This window comes from Panulirus ornatus, chromosome 44 (assembly GCF_036320965.1).
Source record: "Panulirus ornatus isolate Po-2019 chromosome 44, ASM3632096v1, whole genome shotgun sequence".
Taxonomy (NCBI): domain Eukaryota; kingdom Metazoa; phylum Arthropoda; class Malacostraca; order Decapoda; family Palinuridae; genus Panulirus; species Panulirus ornatus.
The window spans coordinates 7198721-7223720 of record NC_092267.1 but is presented as its reverse complement, the minus strand read 5'-3'; the positions used below and the strand labels follow the sequence as shown (position 1 = coordinate 7223720).

Genomic DNA, 25000 nt, shown 5'->3' with positions numbered 1-25000 from the left:
GTGTATATATATATGTATACGTTGAGATGTATAGGTATGTATACTTGCGTGTGTGGACGTGTATGTATATACATATGTATGTGGGTGGGTTGGGCCATTCTTTCGTCTATTTCCTTGCGCTACCTCGCTAACGCGGGAGACAGCGACCAAGTATGATAAGATAAATATATATACATTAAAGTAGTATTACCCTTTGAGTTTGTTCCTGTTACCCGGATGTGTTGCCATTCAGCTCTTACGAATAATCCTGGCGAGATTGCGAACACGAAGGGTATAAAAACCGTGAACTTTAGCCCCCTTTGTGTGGAGGGAGCCGTTCCTGTATGGCTATTATGTTATGCTGGGGGGATGTAAATCCCTCCTCCCTCCCCACCATGTAAAATCCTTCCTCCCTCCCTCCCCACCTTTCCAGCGTTCTCGCTATGGGGTCGCCAGAGCGCCACAGCCCCTGTGTGTGCGCCCCCCTCCTTCCAAATAGCTTGAACGGGTCACTCACTGCTGTTCGTGGTGGGGTTTTGGGGGCACGGTAATTTACCCCCGAATGAATGAAACTTCGCCATTTATTCGTATCCATTTTGTTTTAAATGTGTTTTTCGTCCCATGGGGGATTTTACCCTTGAATGTGAGCGACATATTGTGAGTGTGTGTGTGAGTGAGTGAGCGTTTGTGAGGGCGCGAGAGTAGTGAGGTTATGTATATTCAAAAAGATATACGCCAATGTTGTAAATGTATATTAAAGATATGAATACATACGCCAGTGTTGTAACGTGGTGTTGTGTGAGTCGTGATCTCTGTACGTCACATGTCATCACCTTCGCAGTCGTGATCTCTTTACGTCACATGTCATCACCTTCGCAGTCGTGATCTCTTTACGTCACATGTCATCACCTTCGCAGTCGTGATCTCTTTACGTCACATGTCATCACCTTCGCAGTCGTGATCTCTTTACGTCACATGTCATCACCCTCGCAGTCGTGATCTCTTTACGTCACATGTCATCACCTTCGCAGTTCCAGTTGTAATTTCCTGTGCCAGCCTCCGTGCCTTCTGAAGACGAGGTCGCATTCTAAATGGTCTGGGTTTGTCTGGGGGAATGAATGGTGGAGTGTTTTAACCATTTTGCCTCCGGTTAAAGCCTTCAGGTTACGACTTGAGGACTGGTGTTAACGTTGCGTGCTGTGGGGAAGATCACTCCGCCCAGTACGTCAGGGGGACTTTACGTCAGGGGGGCCTTGCGTCAGGGGGACTTTACGTCTAGGGGGTCGTTACGTCAGGGGGACTTTACGTTAGGGGACCTTACGTCAGGATGACTTTACGTTAGGGGGGTCTTACTTCAGGGGGTCCTTACGTCAGGGGGACTTTGTAAGGGGGCCCTTACGTCATGGGGGACTTTACATCAGGGGGACCTTACGTAAGGGGGGCTTTACGTCAGGGGGGCCTTACGTCAGGGGGACTTTACGTCAGGGGACCTTACGTCAGGGGGACTTTATGTCAGGGGGGACTTACGTCAGGGGGGACTTTACGTCTAGGGGGTCGTTACGTCAGGGGGACTTTACGTTAGGGGACCTTACGTCAGGATGACTTTACGTTAGGGGGGGGCCTTACGTCAGGGGGTCCTTACGTCAGGGGGGCTTTACGTCAGGGGGGCCTTACGTCAGGGGGACTTTACGTCAGGGGGACTTTACGTCAGGGGGACTTTACGTCAGGGGTCCTTACGTCAGGGGGGGACTTTACGTCAGGGGGACCTTACGTCAGGGGGGCTTTACGTCAGGGGGCCTTACGTCCGGGGGTCCTTTACGTCAAGGGGACTTTACGTCAGGGGGACTTTACCTCAGTTGTCCTTACGTCAGGGGGACTTTACGTCAGGGGTCCTTACGCCAGGGGGACTTTACGTCAGGGGGACCTTACGTCAGGGGGTCCTTACGTCAGGGGACTTTACGTCAGGGGGACTTTACGTCAGGGGGTCCTTACGTCAGGGGGACTTTACGTCAGGGGGACCTTACGTCAGGGGGGACTTTACGTCAGGGGGTCCTTACGTCAGGGGGTCCTTACGTCAGGGGGACCTTACGTCAGGGGGTCCTTACGTCAGGGGGTCCTTACGTCAGGGGGTCCTTACGTCAGGGGGACCTTACGTCAGGGGGACCTTACGTCAGGGGGTCCTTACGTCAGGGGGTCCTTACGTCAGGGGGACCTTAAGAATTACAGTTGTAAAGTTTGCCAAGCTCAGCGACCCTTCAAAATTCGACGAATGAAAGTTTTCAAGAATAGCTTTGAAAAGGAGTTTGGCTACCAGATATTATTTCTTGTTTGCCTCGTCAGTGTAATCATGTATGTACATATGTGTTCTTCATGAGCTCCAGTAAAATAGTGAAGATGGTGCATCATAGTGTCCTGGGATGACTTCTCCCACAGAATGGAATAAGTAACGACAAATAATTGTGAATTGTTTAGACTTTATTTTAGGTGAAAGATACATCTTTCCCTGTAATTGCATCATCTTTATTATCATCCCTATGATTGCATCATCACTGTTATCATCACTATAATTGCATCATCTTTATTATTATCCCTATGATTGCATCATCACCATTATCATCACTATAATTGCATCATCTTTATTATCATCCCTATGATTGCATCATCACCATTATCATCACTATAATTGCATCATCTTTATTATCATCCCTATGATTGCATCATCACCATTATCATCACTATAATTGCATCATCTTTATTATCATCCCTATGATTGCATCATCACTGTTATCATCACTATAATTGCATCTTTATTATCATCCCTATAATTGCATCATCTTTATTATCATCTCTATGATTGCATGATCACCATGATCATCACTATAATTGCATCATCACTATTATCATCCCTGTACTTGTGTATCACACATGTTTAAGGTATTATGACTTTCCCTTCAAGGAAAGATCCATAAAATTGTGTGACGTTCAAGCTTGGTCAGAGATGCTAAGAAGAATCGTCTTTGTACAAATGATTATTTTTTCTATTTCATGAATATTTTGTTGAACTGTGTCACTTTAAGGATTATACAGTTTTTTTTTCGACTCTGTACGTACATATTATGGCAAATGGAAGATATTTTGAACTGTTTTGATTAATGAAATTGTTCCATGACTTTGTAGATCCGTCACCGGTCCTTTTCGTTGAAGATTTGATAAGGTGAAGGTGGTAAATTATTCGTGGGCTCAGAAAGTTCAGGCCAGGTCACTCACTGACCCCATGGCAGTTTTCCACATATTGAAAGGTCATTGGGTTTCCAGAAGCTTTGAACAAGACTTATTACTTCTGTGTGTGTGTGTGTGTGTGTGTGTGTGTGTATGTTACTAGGCCAAAGACTTGGGTTAACCGGAACCAAGTTGCATTGAAAGGTTTCTTGATAGAGAATGGGAAATGTACATGTTCTTCTTGTGGAGACTGTTAAAGAAACATTTCCTCCCCTCAGACTATATTTTGGTTAGGTTTAGAATGGGTTTCCAAGAAGGCATGTAGCCAGTGTGGGTTGACCGGGAAAGTTCGAAGAGAGCAGCTTTGAAGTAGAGATCCTCGTCTCTGTTTGGTTACAGTTTGAAGATAGATGACATAAAACTTGTAGATTACATAAGCCTTGTGGGTTACATAAGCCTTGTAGATTACATAAGCCATATAGATTACATAGACCTCATAGATTACATTAGCCATGAGGGCCAAAGACAATTACTTCTGGTTTTTAATATCTATTATGTGAACTCTTTCTCTCAGTATAGAATAATCTGTGGTGTCTTTTTTCCCTCATTGTAGTCCACCATCATACAGACATTTCTCTGCCTCTTGTTAAGGACGCTCATTACTTAAATATATTACCATTTTCTGTGTCTTTTCATCCCGTTCGTGCATTCATAATTTATCTCATCGTCCACTCCTCCACCTCTTTTTATCTCTCTAGTCTCACTGTCTCGCACATTCACTCTGCATGTCAGTCACTCTTTGTCTTTGTCTCTCTCTGTCTCTCAGTCTTCGTCTGTCCAAAAGCCAGCATAAAAATACTTTGTGTTTGAGGAAGGCTCTGTCATTATGACCATATCATACAATGTTAAGCACTATGATCTAAGGGCCTTTTTTTCTCCTCCCCTTTTCCACCACCTGCTGTTTGAAATACGGCCGTAATGAATACCCCCTCCCCCATATTAAAGCCATTTTTTTTTGTATTTTTGTGAATCTCATTAAGGCAGCCCGAAACTCCCTGAACTTTGTTTCCCCGGACATCTTGAAGTAATCGCTCTGGTCTCCCTCCCTCTTTCCAGTGGAGGTGTTGGCGCCCGAGTCGGACGACGGCCTCCTCCTCCTCCTGCTGCTAGGTGTGGTGGACGAGGTAGGCCAGGGGGTAGGTTCCCTGCAGCCAGGGGCCTCGGAGATGTCGGTCTCGTGTGGCTCCTCCGCCGTGGCCTTCTCCACCGCCGGGGCCTCCGTGGTGCGAGCATCCTGGTGGCTCCCTCCGGGCCACCTCCCCGACTGCGTCACCTTCAGGTAGGTACTCGCTCGCTGGTTCTTAATCCGTCTATATATATGTGCCTTACCATCCATATATATATATATATATATATATATATATATATATATATATATATATATATATATATATATATATATATATATATATATATATATATATATATATGTATATATATATATTGGAAAGGATCACAATTTTGTGCGTGATCAAGATATTCCTATGAGTCCACGGGGGGAAAATGAAACACGATAAGTCCCCAAGTGCACTTTCGTGTAATAATCACATCATCAGGGGAGACACAAGAGAGAAATATAGCAGTCTTCGATGTATATCAACTGACTGTTATATTTCTCTCTTGTGTCTCCCCTGATGATGTGATAATTGCACGAAAGTGCGCTTGGGAACTTTTCGTGTTTCATTTTCCCCGTGGACTCATAGGAATATCTTGATCACGCGCAAAATTGTGATCCTTTCCAATATATATATATATATATATATATATATATATATATATATATATATATATATATATATATATATATATATATATATATATTTATATATATATATATATATATATATATATATATATATATATATATATATATATAGGTACAGTAGGGTTGAGGGTCAAGTCAATTGGGAGGTGAGTTTGAATGGTGAGAGGCTGGAGGAAGTGAAGTGTTTTAGATATCTGGGAGTGGATCTGTCAGCGGATGGAACCATGGAAGCGGAAGTGGATCATAGGGTGGGGGAGGGGGCGAAAATTTTGGGAGCCTTGAAAAATGTGTGGAAGTCGAGAACATTATCCCGGAAAGCAAAAATGGGTATGTTTGAAGGAATAGTAGTTCCAACAATGTTGTATGGTTGCGAGGCGTGGGCTATGGATAGAGTTGTGCGTAGGAGGATGGATGTGCTGGAAATGAGATGTTTGAGGACAATGTGTGGTGTGAGGTGGTTTGATCGAGTAAGTAACGTAAGGGTAAGAGAGATGTGTGGAAATAAAAAGAGCGTGGTTGAGAGAGCAGAAGAGGGTGTTTTGAAGTGGTTTGGGCACATGGAGAGAATGAGTGAGGAAAGATTGACCAAGAGGATATATGTGTCGGAGGTGGAGGGAACGAGGAGAAGAGGGAGACCAAATTGGAGGTGGAAAGATGGAGTGAAAAGGATTTTGTGTGATCGGGGCCTGAACATGCAGGAGGGTGAAAGGAGGGCAAGGAATAGAGTGAATTGGAGCGATGTGGTATACAGGGGTTGACGTGCTGTCAGTGGATTGAATCAAGGCATGTGAAGCGTCTGGGGTAAACCATGGAAAGCTGTGTAGGTATGTATATTTGCGTGTGTGGACGTGTGTATGTACATGTGTATGGGGGGGGTTGGGCCATTTCTTTCGTCTGTTTCCTTGCGCTACCTCGCAAACGCGGGAGACAGCGACAAAGTATAAAAAAAAAAAAAAAAAAAATATATATATATATATTTATATATATATATATATATTTATATATATATATATATTTATATATATATATATATTTATATATATATATATATTTATATATATATATATATTTATATATATATATATATATATATATATATATATATATATATATATATATATATATATATATATATATATTGTAAAATAGAATAGGAAAATGGTGTGTCATTATCTTTGCCCATGAGTTTAAAAGCTCCATTAACATGATGTGGTATTAAGAGCTTAGGATGTCCCTTGCTGAAATAGAAGGTAGGGGGCGTTGATGAGCGATCGTGTAACATTTTTTTTAATGGTTGACCGTAAACAGGAAGTATTTAGAGCACTATGTTGCTCCGGCACTAATAAGGACGAAATGCACGTGGAGGATGGCAGGTACATACAAGTCACCTATGTCTGTCTGTCTCGTGTGCGTGTGCCTGTCTGTCTGTCTGTCTCATGTACACACACACACACACACACACACACGCACGCACGCACGCACGCACACACACACACACACACACACACACACACACACACACTATTAAGCCTTTTGAGTTGTACGTTGTCCCTGCACTTCAGCATATGTAATTCGTATTCCAATCAGTTGCTACCGGATATCGGGGCCGGTTAACCGGACAATAAAGCTTCGATTTCGGATAATTATAGTGATATATATATATATATATATATATATATATATATATATATATATATATATATATATATATATATATATATATATATATATATTTCTTTCAAACTATTCGCCATTTCTCGCGTTAGCAAGGTAGCGTTAAGAACAGAGGACTGAGCCTCTGAGGGAATATCCTCACCTGGCCCCCTTCTCTGTTCCTTCTTTTGGAGAAATAACAAAGAAAAACGAGAGGGGAGGATTTCCATACCCCCCGCTCCCTCCCCTTTTAGTCGCCTTCTACGACACGCAGGGAATACGTGGGAAGTATTCTTTCTCCCCTATCCCCAGGGATAATATATATATATATATATATATATATATATATATATATATATATATATATATATATATATATATATATATATATATATCTGGGTAGAAAATCGCTCGGGGGTTTAACCGGCGTTCTGCAGGGTAGAAAGTGGGAACCTCCCCTCTCGCTCCCATATGGGGTGTTCGACGTGTGAGTAGACCTACCGGACGTACATACCTTTTGAGGTTGTTGTTGCGAGAGGTCGGGGTTGTGAGGGGTTGGGAGAGGTCGGGGTTGTGAGGGGTTGGGAGAGGTCGGGGTTGTGAGGGGTTGGGAGAGGTCGGGGTTGTGAGGGGTTGGGAGGGGTCGGGGTTGTGAGGGGTTGGGAGGGGTCGGGGTTGTGAGGGGTTGGGAGAGGTCGGGGTTGTGAGGGGTTGGGAGAGGTCGGGGTTGTGAGGGGTTGGGAGAGGTCGGGGTTGTGAGGGGTTGTGAGAGGTCGGGGTTGTGAGGGGTTGGGAGAGGTCGGGGTTGTGAGGGGTTGGGAGAGGTCGGGGTTGTGAGGGGTTGGGAGAGGTCGGGGTTGTGAGGGGTTGGGAGAGGTCGGGGTTGTGAGGGGTTGGGAGAGGTCGGGGTTGTGAGGGGTTGGGAGAGGTCGGGGTTGTGAGGGGTTGGGAGAGGTCGGGGTTGTGAGGGGTTGGGAGAGGTCGGGGTTGTGAGGGGTTGGGAGAGGTCGGGGTTGTGAGGGGTTGGGAGAGGTCGGGGTTGTGAGGGGTTGGGGAGGACACGTTTGCTGGCAGTTGAGGTTTGACGCAGAGGTGTTGATGGTACGATGCCTTAGCTACGACGGTACGGTGCGACCCTTGACTACGACGGTACGACCCTTGACTGCGACGGTGCGACCCTTGACTGCGACGGTACGACCCATTTGTGCGACGGTACGACCCTTGACTGCGACGGTGCGACCCTTGACTGCGACGGCACGACCCTTCAGCATGACGGTACGACCCATGACTGCGACGGTACGACCCTTGACTGCGACGGTACGACCCATCAGTACGACGGTACGACCCTTCAGCATGACGGTACGACCCTTGACTGCGACGGTACGACCCTTGACTGCGACGGTACGACCCTTGACTGCGACGGTGCGACCCTTGACTGCGACGGTGCGACCCTTGACTGCGACGGTACGACCCTTCAGCATGACGGTACGACCCTTGACTGCGACGGTACGACCCTTCAGCATGACGGTACGACCCTTGACTGCGACGGTACGACCCTTCAGCATGACGGTACGACCCTTGACTGCGACGGTACGACCCTTCAGCATGACGGTACGGTACACTTAAAAGTCAGTGATGATGGAGTTTAATGATAGATAAACGGTACCTTGACCTCATACTTCACTGATAGATAGAGAACCCCGATAGATAATCAGAACCTTAACCCCGCACCCCACTGATAGATAACCGTAACCTTACCCTCTCCCACACTGATAGATAACCGTAACCTTACCCTCTCCCACACTGATAGATAACCGTAACCTTATCCCCTCCCACACTGATAGATAACCGTAACCTTACCCTCTCCCACACTGATAGATAACCGTAACCTTACCCCCCACACTGATAGATAACCGTAACCTTACCCTCTCCCACACTGATAGATAACCGTAACCTTACCCCCTCCCACACTGATAGATAACCGTAACCTTACCCCCCACACTGATAGATAACCGTAACCTTACCCCCTCCCACACTGATAGATAACCGTAACCTTACCCCCTCCCACACTGATAGATAACCGTAACCTTACCCCCTCCCACACTGATAGATAACCGTAACCTTACCCCCTCCCACACTGATAGATAACCGTAACCTTACCCTCTCCCACACTGATAGATAACCGTAACCTTACCCCCCACACTGATAGATAACCGTAACCTTATCCCCTCCCACACTGATAGATAACCGTAACCTTACCCCCCCACACTGATAGATAACCGTAACCTTATCCCCTCCCACACTGATAGATAACCGTAACCTTAGCCCCCCCACACTGATAGATAACCGTAACCTTATCCCCTCCCACACTGATAGATAACCGTAACCTTAGCCCCCCCCACACTGATAGATAACCGTAACCTTAGCCCCCACACACTGATAGAACCGTAACCTTACCCCTCCCACACTGATAGATAACCGTACCTTAGCCCCCCACACTGATAGATAACCGTAACCTTAGCCCCCACCACTGATAGATAACCGTAACCTTATCCCTTCCCACACTGATAGATAACCGTAACCTTAGCCCCCACACTGATAGATAAACTTACCCCACACACTGATAGATAACCTTAACCCCCCCCCCCTTACTGATAGATAAACGGGACCAGAAGCTCCCGCGTTAGTCAACAGTATGAGAGTGAAGTATTCTAGGCCAGAACACAATGCCGGACCCCCAGCATGGAATGGATCACTACAAAGTGTTGCTTTCCAGCATACGCGGGCGGGCGGGTGTGTTGGGCCAGGGGGAATGGAACGGGCCATTCCAGCATGAGACGGTGTTGTGCGCCCCGGCGTTACGAACCGGGAATCGAATCGGCGTTAGCGAGATGGGAACACACACACTCGCCACTCCACCAGATGAAGGGTGTAGATGACACACCTCGGCTTACGCCTCTTGGGTTGTGGTAGGAGTGGAGAGGGCCCGTGGTGGATGATGATGATGATGTGGAGAGGACCCGTGGTGGAGGATGATGTGGAGAGGACCCGTGGTGGATGATGATGTGGAGAGGGCCCGTGGTGGATGATGATGATGTGGAGAGGACCCGTGGTGGATGATGATGATGTGGAGAGGACCCGTGGTGGATGATGATGATGATGTGGAGAGGACCCGTGGTGGAGGATGATGTGGAGAGGACCCGTGGTGGATGAGGATATTGTGGATGATGTGGAGAGGACCCGTTGTGGGTGATGTGGAGAGGACCCGTGGTTGAGGATGACGTGGAGAGGACCCGTGGTGGATGATGATATTATGGATGATGTGGAGAGAACCCGTAGTGGATGATGATATTGTGGATGATGTGGAGAGGACCTGTAGTGATGATGATGTGGATGATGTGGAGAGGACCCGTGGTGGATGATGTGGAGAGGACCCGTGGTTGAGGATGATGTGGAGAGGACCCGTGGTGGATGATGTGGAGAGGATCCGTGGTGGGTGATGATACTACATTTAGTATACCGAACCAAGAGAGGGTGTACATGACACTGCAGTTGGTGTAGCGGGGTGTGTTTTTCCATTTCCATAAGGTCCAGATGATGTCAGAGCGTCGGGGGGGAGGCCGGTGTTTGCATGTCTGGCCCGGTATTACGAGAGCGGGCAATGAGGAGCACACACTTGGATTGCCTCCCAGCCCGCCGGTCAAATTTCCCCCCTCACATGAAATATGTTGGACCAGGCCAAGACGCCAGTAGTGGTGGTGGTGTGGTGGGGGAGGACACGCACACACAGCCAGCCTGGTCCTGCGTCTGTCGCCGTGAGCAAAAGTGGTGCACCTCTGGCGCATATGCACGGGTTCGAACCCCACCACCACCACCACCGCGGCCTCGGTTCGAATCTTGGGTTCTTTGGGGGGGGGGGGGGGTAGTCGGCTTGTAGATCATCCAGGTGGGTGTTCATCCTCCCCTTTGGATTTGGCAACTACAACAACAAGGATTCGAACCCCGTGGCATATATTTGTGGTTAGTGTGCCCAGCTACCACACAAATGGTGCAGGGTTCGAATCCTAATTGTTGAAGGGTATTATTTGATATATATATATATATATATATATATATATATATATATATATATATATATATATATATATAATGAGAGAGAGAGAGAGAGAGAGAGAGAGAGAGAGAGAGAGAGAGAGAGAGAGAGCGCTAATGAGTTGGCCTTGATTAGGGCGTTCACTTTCCAGTGTCGTCTCAGCTAACACTGCCAAAAAAAAAGAGGAAAGAAAAAAAAAATCAAATGGTGCAAATTATCAGCCACCGATTCTCTGGCGTTCGCTGATGAACCCGTCACTTGTGAACCCACCTCACGCATTCCTTCTTCCACCCCTCCACCACCCAACCCCCGCCGTCGTGCGCGCGCGCGCGCATCGCATTCAACCCCCAAAACTCCACATTGTGTTTTATGCTGTATTCCTTCCTCCCCTTTCCCTCCTCCCTCACTCACTCCCTCACTCCTCTTCCTCCCCTTTCCCCCCTCCCTCACTCCCTCACTCCTCTTCCTCCCCTTCCCCCCCTCCCTCACTCCTCTTCCTCCCGTTTCCCCCCTCCCTCACTCCTCTTCCTCCCCTTTCCCCCCCTCCCTCACTCCTCTTCCCCCCTCCCCCCAGACTGATTTACAAACGTTTGTGATACAGGTGTAGATGGACTTCCCGTGTGGTGTAGTCGCGGTCAGCGTTCCTGACCGCGACGCTGGGCCAGGGGTCCGACCATGGCATAGGTTCGAGTCTTGGTTGCGGCAGTCGGCCCACAGTCAATCCAGCTGTTTATCATTCATCCCCAAGGGTTGGTCGATACAATTGGTACCTGGCTCAGGCTAGGATATATATATATATATATATATATATATATATATATATATATATTTTTTTTTTTTTTATTTTTTTATTATACTTTGTCGCTGTCTCCCGCGTTTGCGAGGTATATATATGATGCGATGTGATTATTACAAGAAAATGCACTTGGGAACTTATCGTGTATCATTTTTCCAGTGGACTTATAGGAATATATATATATATATATATATATATATATAGCGTTAATGGGGATGGCCTTCATTAGGGCCTCAGTTGCCCGCCCGTGCCATCTCAGCTAACATAAAAAAAAGAAACTGGGTTGTGGTTGGTCAGTTATAACCTGGTCACCGCTCCCGACTCGTTATATCCCTCCCATATATGACACTCCTATACCATAGTCTATACTCCTATACCATAGCCTATAGTCTTATACCATAACTTATAGTCCTACACCACAGCATATAGTCCTATACCAAACCTATAGTCCTATACCATAGCCTATAGTCCTATACCACAGCCTATAGTCGATTTGATACCCTTTATAGCGACGGCCTGAATCCCTTACTGTGTGTGTGTGTGTGTGTGTGTGTGTGTGTGTGTGTGTGTGTGTGTGTCTTATACAATACAGTGAAACTTCACCTCACCTCACCCCACCCCTCGCCCTTGTCCACGGGTCGACCCCATTTCTCACGTATTCCCTGAAGCGTCGCAGAAGGCGACTGACGGAAAGAGGGGGGGAAGGGGGGAGGAGGGGGGCTGGAGCACCCCCTCCCACTCTACCTCTCCCCTCCCCTCCCCTACCCCCCTCCTCCTCCCCCTCCTCCTTGTGTTTTTCATTTCCCGGTAAAACACACCCAAACTATATTTTCTTTTCTCCGGTCGACTTTTCACCGGGTTTCGCTGGTTTTTTTTTTTCTTTGCATTCTTTTTTTCCCCCCCCGCACGTCGGTCGATATTGACGGGCAGCCGCCACGTTGCCTTCACAATATTCCCAGCTACTGAACGGAGCGGAGGATCGGGTGCTGCTGCTGGTGGTGGTGTGTGTGTGTGTGTGTGTGTGTGTGTGTGTGGAGGGGGGTGGGGTAGGGGGACGAGGACGTGTGTGTGTGTGTGTGTGTGTGTGTGTGTGTGTGTGTGTGTGTGTGTAGGAGGGAGGGGTAGGAGGACGAGGACGTGTGTGTGTGTGTGTGTGTGTGTGTGTGTGTAGGAGGGAGGGGTAGGGGGACGAGGACGTGTGTGTGTGTGTGTGTGTGTGTGTGTGTGTGGAGGGAGGGGGGTGGGGCAGGGGACGAGGACGACGGGTTTCGATATTACGGGCGGGGGTGGGTGTATGGGGTGGGGGAGAGGTGTGTGGGGTGGGGTAGAGGTGTCGGGGGTTGGGGAGACCGGCGCGTCGTGAGTGGCTGGTAATGAGGAAATGGGTGGACGAAAGGTGTGGGGTGGGTGGTGGGGTCGGGTGGAGTGGAGTGGAGGGGGTGTTCTCTCTCTCTCTCTCTCTCTCTCTCTCTCTCTCTCTCTCTCTCTCTCTCTCTGTAGTGATCATGAAGTAAGGTGAACTGGTTTTTTATTCATTCATTTCCCGGCTGGACGGGTCATGAAGACAAGCTGTTCCTCAAAAGAAAAGAAGAAGAAAAGAAAATGTGTTGCGGTTTTGGTGTTCCTACTTGAATGGTTCTGTTTCTGATGTTTTTGGGGTTAACTCTGGATATTATATTCTTCATTTGTGTCTTATTCAAGTGTAATTGTTACAGCAGCAATACCATATTATAAGTACGTTCACTAATTACATTAGAAGAAGAGAGGTCTGGTTATATTGATTATCTTATGTGAGACGGACGTATTTGACTTCTCTTCCTGATAATATATATATATATATATATATATATATACACTAGTTTGTCATTCCAGAAGTAGCGCCAGGAACTGACGAAGACTGAACTCATCAGCTCACATCCACTATCTAGCTGTCATGTATGATGCACAGAAACCAGAGCCCTCATTCCACATCCAAGCCCCACAGGCCTTCCCATGCCTTGGTTCAACCCATTGACAGCACGTGCTGCCCACCCCGTTGCACAACACGTGGGTCCAGTTTGTTCTATCCCGTTCAGGCCTCACACCCTCCTGCATGTTCAGGCCCCCTTTCGCTCATAGCATCTTTCGCTTCATCCTTCCAATGCCCCTGCTTTTCCACCTCTTAACATGTTATTGCTATACATATAAAGATCCCATGTTTAAGGTAGAATGTTATTTCTGTGTCTTAGAATACGGGTAAGAAAGATTAAGAGCGCTGGTTTGGCCTTCCTCCCCTCCTTTGATATTACTGCAATACCAGTGCCATGCCACTGCAATGCCAGAGGCGACTTCTCACTCGCTGCCTCACCTTTTTACAGGCAGGGCTCGGTAACACCCAGAGTTTAGACGAATTATAATCCCCCATGTGTGGACTACGTTCATAGCTTGCACGTTTCCTGGCTGAGCTCGGGGGCGAGGGAACGTACATATGACCCACACTTTCCACGGCCCCCATCCATCATGAGAACTGAGAAAATGTAATTTGTCACGAGAGATAGTCATTAGTGTATCATTTATTACAGTAATGTTTGTGGGGTGGGTTGAGGCAGACGGGCGACACTCAAAACTCTCATACTTCCTCATCTTAACTCTCATAATTCCTCATCTTAACTCTCATACTTCCTCATCTTAACTCTCATACTTCCTCATCTTAACTTTCTTGCTTCCTCATCTTAACTTTCTTGCTTCCTCATCTTAACTTTCTTGCTTCCTCATCTTAACTTTCTTGCTTCCTCATCTTAACTCTCATAATTCCTCATCTTAACTTTCTTGTCTCCTCATCTTAACTTTCTTGCTTCCTCATCTTACTCTCATGCTTCCTCATCTTCAACTCAGGCCGACGTAAACACACCAGAGTTCACACTAATGTGGGTTTTTTGATTTGATTTGTTGTTTGATTTTGTACAGTTCCTAAGACTGGTTTAACGGTGGTCTTAGGGCCTTTAATGGATTGTGCTACAATGCGTAGCACTGATGTAGCCTCACTTGTGTACTCCTTTCCGTCGAATATATATATATATATATATATATATATATATATATATATATATATATATATATATATATATATATATATATATTCCTATTAGTCCACTGGGAAATGAAACGCGATAAGTTCCCAAGTGCACTTTCGTGTAATAATCACATCATCAGGCGATATACATTGTACGTATATATATATATATATCTATATATATATTTTTTTTTTTTTTTTTTTTTTCATACTTTGTCGCTGTCTCCCGCGTTTGCGAGGTAGCGCAAGGAAACAGACGAAAGAAATGGCCCCCCCCCCCCCCCCCCCCCCCCCCCATACACATGTACATACGTCCACACACGCAAATATACATACCTACACAGCCTTCCATGGTTTACCCTAGACGCTTCACATGCCTTGATTCAATCCACTGACAGCACGTCAACCCCTGTATACCACATCGCTCCAATTCACTCTATTCCTTGCCCTCCTTTCACCCTCCTGCATGTTCAGGCCCCGATCACACAAAATCTTTTTCACTCCATCTTTCCACCTCCAATTTGGTCTCCCTCTTCTCCTCGTTCCCTCCACCTCCGACACATATATCCTCTTGGTCAATCTTTCCTCACTCATTCTCTCCATGTGCCCAAACCATTTCAAAACACCCTCTTCTGCTCTCTCAACCACGCTCTTTTTATTTCCACACATCTCTCTTACCCTTACGTTACTTACTCGATCAAACCACCTCACACCACACATTGTCCTCAAACATCTCATTTCCAGCACATCCATCCTCCTGCGCACATCTCTATCCATAGCCCACGCCTCGCAACCATACAACATTGTTGGAACCACTATTCCTTCAAACATACCCATTTTTGCTTTCCGAGATAATGTTCTCGACTTCCACACATTTTTCAAGGCTCCCAAAATTTTCGCCCCCTCCCCCACCCTATGATCCACTTCCGCTTCCATGGTTCCATCCGCTGACAGATCCACTCCCAGATATCTAAAACACTTCACTTCCTCCAGTTTTTCTCCATTCAAACTCACCTCCCAATTGACTTGACCCTCACCCCTACTGTACCTAATAACCTTGCTCTTATTCACATTTACTCTTAACTTTCTTCTTCCACACACTTTACCAAACTCAGTCACCAGCTTCTGCAGTTTCTCACATGAATCAGCCACCAGCGCTGTATCATCAGCGAACAACAACTGACTCACTTCCCAAGCTCTCTCATCCCCAACAGACTTCATACTTGCCCCTCTTTCCAGGACTCTTGCATTTACCTCCCTAACAACCCCATCCATAAACAAATTAAACAACCATGGAGACATCACACACCCCTGCCGCAAACCTACATTCACTGAGAACCAATCACTTTCCTCTCTTCCTACACGTACACATGCCTTACATCCTCGATAAAAACTTTTCACTGCTTCTAACAACTTTCCTCCCACACCATATATTCTTAATACCTTCCACAGAGCATCTCTATCAACTCTATCATATGCCTTCTCCAGATCCATAAATGCTACATACAAATCCATTTGCTTTTCTAAGTATTTCTCACATACATTCTTATTAAAAAGGGGGGTGACTGTATTGTTGACTGGTTGGTAAGGTTATTTAATGTATGTATGACTCATGGTGAGGTGCCTGAGGATTGGCGGAATGCGTACATAGTGCCATTGTACAAAGGCAAAGGGGATAAGAGTGAGTGCTCAAATTACAGAGGTATAAGTTTGTTGAGTATTCCTGGTAAATTATATGGGAGGGTATTGATTGAGAGGGTGAAGGCATGTACAGAGCATCAGATTGGGGAAGAGCAGTGCGGTTTCAGAAGTGGTAGAGGATGTGTGGATCAGGTGTTTGCTATATATATATATATATATATATATATATATATATATATATATATATAAGAAATGTAGACATGAAGATGGCGTTCCCGTGTTCAGGTACGGACACGTGTGTGGGGTACTGAAGGTTGACACGGTGCTCGCGTTCGAACTTGGGTGTCCGAGCGGGGCGCGGCGTGGCCGGGCCAGGGGCTGGCTGGCCTCCTCCTCCACACATACTGTGATAGCCATATAACATTCTCCCTCCCTCGGGGCCTGGCACAGTCCTGACGGTGGAATTAGGGTGTTTCCCTTCCACCCCCTGAAGACAATCCATTACTCAGGTCGTCTGTCTCCTCCTCCTCCTCCTCCTCCTCCATCCACTCCTCTCCTCTCCTTCCCTTCCCTCCCCCCCCTCCCCCCCAGCCGAAAATAGCCTCTGCTACCTGGAATGGTCGAGGAGGAGGGAGAGGAGCCCCCGCCCCCCCAGAGAGAGAGAGAGAGAGAGAGAGAGAGAGAGAGAGAGAGAGAGGACACCCCCTCAGTGTAGAGGAGGCGGGCGGGGTATATGTATGGATGGAGTTGGCTCCTTGCTCCTGTGGGAGCTGGCTGCTAGAAAAAGGGGGCTTGAGTGCCATACAGCAATAGTGGAATTAAAGAGAAACTCTCTCTCTCTCTCTCTCCCTCTCTCTCTCTCTCTCTCTCTCTCTCTCCAGCTTAAGCTAAGCGTACAATTGTCGACCACAGCCCCGAGGGGAGGACGAACACCTGGGCTGGTTTAGGGACCGACCGACTGCCCGCCCACGCATGCATGTGTATACATATGTGTAATGTTACTACCACATTTTTTTGTGTGCATTAATACCTGGGATGTGTGTGTGTGTGTGTGTGTGAGAGAGAGAGAGAGAGAGAGAGAGAGAGAGTGAGAGAGAGAGAGAGAGAGATGCGTCACAGCATAAAGCTTACGAATTAAAAATGAATGAATGACTGCGTGAACGCATTTAGCTGTTCGTCCCGGCAGTACATTACGTTTTTAATTGACAATCATTGAATTTGTAACTCCACAATAACGATTTGCTCGTACAGATAAATAACTTTCGCTTGGACCTATGGTATATATATATATATATATATATATATATATATATATATATATATATATATATATATATATATATATATATTCCTATGAGTCCACGGGGAAAATGAAACACCAAAAGTTCCCAAGTGCACTTTCGTGTAATAATCACATCATCAGGGGAGACACAAGAGAGAAATATAACAGTCAGTTGATATACATCGAAGATATATATATATATATATATATATATATATATATATATATATATATATATATATATATATATATATATATATATGGATACATAGACAGATAGATAGCTATACTGGAATGTGATTGTTGCATCGTCATCCGGAAACATTGGACCATATTTAGACAGTGTTTATTATCCTTACGTTCCACAATGTTGTGAAACAACATTACACGTCGGGATTGAATGTTGTGATGGGAGAGGTAATGTATTTGTGGTGTGGGGAGGCGGGGGGGGGGGAGGGGGGTTGTAGTTAGTTTACTGTCCACAAATGAATGAACAAATGAATGGCTCTGTTGGTCTAGATTAGATTTATTTTTGAAGTTGGCGATTCGTACGTGGTGCATAACGCGATGAATGATATCCACACAGTGGTTGTTGATAATGCATAGCGTGTGTAACGTGAATTAGGTATGTCCACACTCGTTGTAACAGTTATACATCGTGTATAACACGGTGGCTGATGATATGCACTGTAGTGATGATAAGTGGCTGATGATGTGCACTGTAGTGATGATAAGTGGCTGATGATATGCACTGTAGTGATGATAAGTGGCTGATGATATGCACTGTAGTGATGATAAGTGGCTGATGATATGCACTGTAGTGATGATAAGTGGCTGATGATATGCACTGTAGTGATGATAAGTGGCTGATGATATGCACTGTAGTGATGATAAGTGGCTGATGATGTGCACTGTAGTGATGATAAGTGGCTGATGATGTGCACTGTAGTGATGATAAGTGGCTGATGATATGCACTGTAGTGATGATAAGTGGCTGATGATATGCACTGTAGTGATGATAAGTGGCTGATGATATGCACTGTAGTGATGATAAGTATATTTGTATAACGTGATTGTTTTTATTGTACGTGATTCATGTTAACGACGTAATTACGACCATTGACCTTAATGGCCGGCGTCGCAAATTCGTTTGGAGGTAGCCAGCCCTGACGTTTTCTGAGGAAAGTAGACAAAGGAAAACAAAAGGTATTTATGAAAATACCCGGAAATTTGCGAAGAAAATATTTTGACAACAATTTTTCATAATATTTAAGAAAAAAAAACACATTTACGACTTGTTATGAATACGCCGAAAGAAGCACTAGTGCAGGTGGTGATTTGGTGTACGAATACGCCAAAAGAGGCACTTGTGCAAGTGGTGATTGGGCGTACAAATACGCCAAAAGAAGCACTTGTGCAAGTGGTGATTTGGCGTACGAATACGCCAAAAGAAGCACTTGTGCAAGTGGTGATTTGGCGTACGAATACGCCAAAAGAAGCACTTGTGCAAGTGGTGATTTGGCGTACGAATACGCCAAAAGAAGCACTTGTGCAAGTGGTGATTTGGCGTGCGAGTACGCCAAAAGAAGCACTTGTGCAAGTGGTGATTTGGCGTGCGAGTACGCCAAAAGAAGCACTTGTGCAAGTGGTGATTTGGCGTGCGAGTACGCCAAAAGAAGCACTTGTGCAAGTGGTGATTTGGCGTGCGAGTACGCCAAAAGAAGCACTTGTGCAAGTGGTGATTTGGCGTGCGAGTACGCCAAAAGAAGCACTTGTGCAAGTGGTGATTAGGAATCCCATGTAGGGAACCTGGTGCACGTCTCCCACATACAGTTACAGATTGGATTAGGTTGACGAGCGTGGCAGAGGCAAAACATACCCCAATCAAGGCCATCTCGAGTGAGAGATAAAAACATAAGATTAGAAAAAAGAGAAAAAGGTGGAAGTTAGTCAGAGTTCCAGTGGAAACAGATTTAGAAATGAGAAAAAGATGGAAATTAGTCAGGGTTCTGTAGGGAAAAGATGTAGAAATGAGAGAAAGATAGAAATTAGTCAGGGTTCTGTAGGAAAAAGATTTAGAAATGAGAGAAAGATAGAAATTAGTCAGGGTTCTGTAGGGAAAAGATTTAGAAATGAGAGAAAGATAGAAATTAGGGTTCTGGAGGAAAAAGATTTAGAAATGAGAAAAAGATAGAAATTAGTCAGGGTTTCGTAGGAAAAAGAAATGAGAGAAAGATAGAAATTAGTCAGGGTTTCGTAGGAAAAAGATTTAGAAATGAGAAAAAGATAGAAATTAGTCCGTGTTCCGTAGGAAAAAGATTTAGAAACGAGAAAAAGATAGAAATTAGTCAGGGTTCAGTAGGAAACAGATTTAAAAATGAGAAAAAGATAGAAATTAGTCCGTGTTCCGTAGGAAACAGATTTAGAAATGAGAAAAAGATAGAAATTAGAAATGAGAGAAAGATAGAAATTAGTCAGGATTCCGTACGAAAAAGATTTAGAAATGAGAGAAAGATAGAAATTAGTCAGGGATCCTTGGGTGTTTGTAGACCCGGCTCCCGAGAGAGGCATGTTGGTATATGAAGATGATTTAGAGACAAGATGATGAAGAAGAGAATTCCCTCAGGTTTAGCTGGTCGAGGGAAGAAGGAGAAAGAGGTGTATATATATATTGGAAAGAATCACAATCTTGCGCGTGATCAAGACATTCCTATGAGTCCACGGGGGAAAATGAAACACGATAAGTTCCCAAGTGCACTTTCGTGTACTAATCACATCATCAGTTGAGACACAAGAGAGAAATATAGCAGTCAAAACAGTCACTTGAAATACAACAAAGAGACGAAGCTAGGACGCCATTTGGTAAACATGCGATTGTCCAAGACAGACAGTTGCCTTGGACAATCGCATGTTTACCAAATGGCGTCCTAGCTTCGTCTCTTCGATGTATATCAACTGACTGCTATATTTCCCTCCTGTGTCTACCCTGAAGATGTGATTATGACACGAAAGTGCACTTGGGAACTTATCGTGTTCCATTTTCCCCGTGGACTCATAGGAATATCTTGATCACGCGCAAAATTGTGATCCTTTCCAATATATATATATATATATATATATATATATATATATATATATATATATATATATATATATATATATATATATATATATGATCTTAAATGAGGGGGTAGTTTGTGTGCCTCCACCTCCCTCCATGTTGGTTCACTAAATTTTCCATCAGCCAAGGTAAACAAGTCTGTTATTGTCGTTGCTTTTCAATTTCTGGTGAAAAATTTAAGGTTGGGTAATTGACTTTACCCTGGTATGTGTCCCCTGCTCTGTGTATGTGTGTGTGTGTGTGTGTGTGTGTGTGTGTGTGTGTGTGTGTGTGTGTGTGTGTGTAATTACCTGTTGGTGATTCCCTGTTTGTGCTGAACGGAGAGGTAGAGAGAGAGAGAGAGAGAGAGAGAGAGAGAGAGAGAGAGAGAGAGAGAGAGAGAGAGAGAGAGAGAAGAGGTCATCTGTCCAAACACACGTTCATGCTTGCCATTGTTATTGCAAAGACGTAAGGGGCTTGAGAAGCGCGCACGCACACACACACACACACACACACACACACACACACACACACACACACACACACACACACACACACGAAAAATTGCAGAGGGAAAATTAATAACAGTGTGAGATAAATCACCTTTTGATCCTCTGTGAATTATGAGTTCCACCAACACCACGTAATAGTCCCCGTTAATACTAACGTTATTACGAATCGAACCCGTGTACACCCGACGCCCCAGTTGGTCTGATGACCCACTGCGCAGCCCTTAAGGGCGTCGTGGTATGTGGCCCATGTTCCTCATGCTGTGGAGGAAGGTATGTGGCCCTTGTACCTCATGCTGTGGAGGAGGGTATGTGGCCCATGTTCCTCATGCTGTGGAGGAAGGTATGTGGCCCATGTTCCTCATGCTGTGGAGGAAGGTATGTGGCCCTTGTACCTCATGCTGTGGAGGAAGGTATGTGGCCCATGTTCCTCATGCTGTGGAGGAAGGTATGTGGCCCATGTACCTCATGCTGTGGAGGAAGGTATGTGGCCCATGTTACTCATGCTGTGGAGGAAGGTATGTGGCCCTTGTACCTCATGCTGTGGAGGAAGGTATGTGGCCCTTGTACCTCATGCTGTGGAGGAAGGTATGTGGCCCATGTCCCTCATGCTGTGGAGGAAGGTATGTGGCCCATGTTCCTCATGCTGTGGAGGAGGGTATGTGGCCCATGTTCCTCATGCTGTGGAGGAGGGTATGTGGCCCATGTTCCTCATGCTGTGGAGGAAGGTATGTGGCCCTTGTACCTCATGCTGTGGAGGAAGGTATGTGGCCCTTGTACCTCATGCTGTGGAGGAAGGTATGTGGCCCATGTCCCTCATGCTGTGGAGGAAGGTATGTGGCCCATGTTCCTCATGCTGTGGAGGAGGGTATGTGGCCCATGTTCTTCATGCTGTGGAGGAGGGTATGTGGCCCATGTTACTCATGCTGTGGAGGAAGGTATGTGGCCCATGTTCCTCATGCTGTGGAGGAGGGTATGTGGCCCTTGTACCTCATGCTGTGGAGGAGGGTATGTGGCCCATGTTCCTCATGCTGTGGAGGAGGGTATGTGGCCCATGTACCTCATGCTGTGGAGGAGGGTATGTGGCCCATGTTCCTCATGCTGTGGAGGAAGGTATGTGGCCCATGTTCCTCATGCTGTGGAGGAGGGTATGTGGCCCATGTCCCTCATGCTGTGGAGGAGGGTATGTGGCCCATGTTACTCATGCTGTGGAGGAAGGTATGTGGCCCATGTTCCTCATGCTGTGGAGGAGGGTATGTGGCCCATGTTCCTCATGCTGTGGAGGAAGGTATGTGGCCCATGTTCCTCATGCTGTGGAGGAAGGTATGTGGCCCATGTCATGCTGTGGAGGTATGTGCCTCATGCTGTGGAGGAAGGTATGTGGCCCATGTCCCTCATGCTGTGGAGGAGGGTATGTGGCCCATGTACCTCATGCTGTGGAGGAAGGTATGTGGCCCATGTTCCTCATGCTGTGGAGGAAGGTATGTGGCCCATGTTCCTCATGCTGTGGAGGAGGGTATGTGGCCCATGTTCCTCATGCTGTGGAGGAAGGTATGTGGCCCATGTTCCTCATGCTGTGGAGGAGGGTATGTGGCCCATGTACCTCATGCTGTGGAGGAAGGTATGTGGCCCATGTTCCTCATGCTGTGGAGGAGGGTATGTGGCCCATGTTCCTCATGCTGTGGAGGAGGGTATGTGGCCCTTGTATGAGTGTGAGTGAGTTGGAGGGGGAAGGAAGGAGGGAAGGTAGGTTTAAACAGTGACCCTCCAGCCTCACACTAGGTAACTAGTGTACAAGTTTCCAGGGGAAGGTGAACAGAAATGGCTATTTTTAAGCAGGTGAATTATAGGATGGGGGTCAGAGGTTCTTTATCAGCATAACTTCAGGCTGAAGTTTAGAACATGGATTACAAGTGTCTGGGGCAAAACTTCAGGTAGCGTCGAGCTGAGGATCCGCCACAGCTTGGATTCGTGCCTGAAGTGTGGGGGTGGTGAAGTGAACTCAGGGTAGAACCGGCGTGAGGATTGCTCTCGTTGGTAGACACGCGGAGGGAAGACGTGTGTGATCCACACCGTCAGATCGCCGCCACGTAGGATGGACCCGTGACCCGTGAAGAGAGGCGGGCCCCTCCTCCCTCCTCCTCTGTCGGGCCCCTTGGGCCCCGAGAGAGAGAGAGAGACACACACACACACACACATCATTCATACCTCACGTTCGTCATGTTGTTCTCGACTCTCTCTCTCTCTCTCTCTCTCTCTCTCTCTCTCTCTCTCTCTCTCTCTCTCTCTCTCTCTCTCTCTCTCTCTCTGTGATTACGTACCTGTACGTAAGGCTGGGCCGGGAGCCAAGGGCCTTTACATTCTCACCTCTATCGTAACGAGGGAGAAAAATAAAAAAGGAAGAGAAATAAAATCCGTCTGTATTCACTTGTTTCTTCCATTCTACTTATCTCCCTCGACCATTTACTGCCCGCTGTATTTACGTCCTTCCTCCTCCTCCTCCTCCTCCTCCTCCTCCTCCTCCTCTCTTCCTCGAACTACTCCCCTTCCTCCTCTCGTGTCCTCCTCCTCTTCCTTGGTCAACTGGGGGGGAAAGTGGTTCTTGCCCCTCCCTCACCCACCCCTCACCCATCACCTCTCACCCATCACAGTGGTTCCTGCCCCTCCCTCACCCCTCACCCATCACCCCTCACCCATCACCCATCACCCCTCACCCCCTCACCCCCTCACCCATCACCCCTCAACCCCTCACCCCTCACCTCTGTTTTTCGAAGACTTGCTCAGCGCTGGCAGTCGCCAGGTCGAGCGCACACACGCTGCCCCTCAGGCACAACCACAAGTCTGGAGAGAGAGAGAGAGAGAGAGAGAGAGAGAGAGAGAGAGAGAGAGAGAGAGAGAGAGAGACACGCACGCACATTCACACGTGTGTTCGATCGTATTTATTTATTCATATATTTGTGAGCCCTGGGGAGGTATTTGTGAGCCCTGGGGAGGTATTTGTGAGCCCAGGGGAGGTATTTGTGAGCCCTGGGGAGGTATTTGTGAGCCCAGGGGAGGTATTTGTGAGCCCTGGGGAGGTATTTGTGAGCCCAGGGGAGGTATTTGTGAGCCCTGGGGAGGTATTTGTGAGCCCAGGGGAGGTATTTGTGAGCCCAGGGGAGGTATGTGTGAGCCCTGGGGAGGTATTTGTGAGCCCAGGGGAGGTATTTGTGAGCCCTGGGGAGGTATTTGTGAGCCCAGGGGAGGTATTTGTGAGCCCAGGGGAGGTATTTGTGAGCCCTGTGGAGGTATTTGTGAGCCCAGGGGAGGTATTTGTGAGCCCTGGGGAGGTATTTGTGAGCCCAGGGGAGGTATTTGTGAGCCCTGGGGAGGTATTTGTGAGCCCAGGGGAGGTATGTGTGAGCCCTGGGGAGGTATTTGTGAACCCAGGGGAGGTATTTGTGAGCCCAGGGGAGGTATTTGTGAGCCCAGGGGAGGTATTTGTGAGCCCAGGGGAGGCATTTGTGAGCCCTGGGAAGTATTTGTGAGCCCTGGGGAGGTATTTGTGAACCCAGGGGAGGTATTTGTGAGCCCAGGGGAGGTATTTGTGAGCCCTGGGGAGGTATGTGTGAGCCCAGGGGAGGTATTTGTGAGCCCAGGGGGGCATTTGTGAGCCCAGGGGAGGTATTTGTGAGCCCAGGGGAGGTATGTGTGAGCCCAGGGGAGGTATTTGTGAGCCCAGGGGAGGTATTTGTGAGCCCTGGGGAGGTATTTGTGAGCCCAGGGGAGGTATTTGTGAGCCCAGGGGGGCATTTGTGAGCCCTGGGGAGAGATATTTGTGAACCCAGTGGAGGTATTTGTGAGCCCAGGGG

General features: G+C 46.8%; 1 protein-coding gene across 1 annotated transcript in view; it reads left to right on the top strand.

Annotated features, from left to right (window-relative positions):
* Positions 1-25000, top strand: part of LOC139762798 (uncharacterized) — a 199554-nt gene that overhangs the window by 99018 nt on the left and 75536 nt on the right. Inside the window, exon 3 of the mRNA XM_071687953.1 lies at positions 4315-4537. Within this exon, the coding sequence (XP_071544054.1) occupies positions 4315-4537 (223 nt within the window). The remainder of the gene's footprint in view (positions 1-4314; positions 4538-25000) is intronic.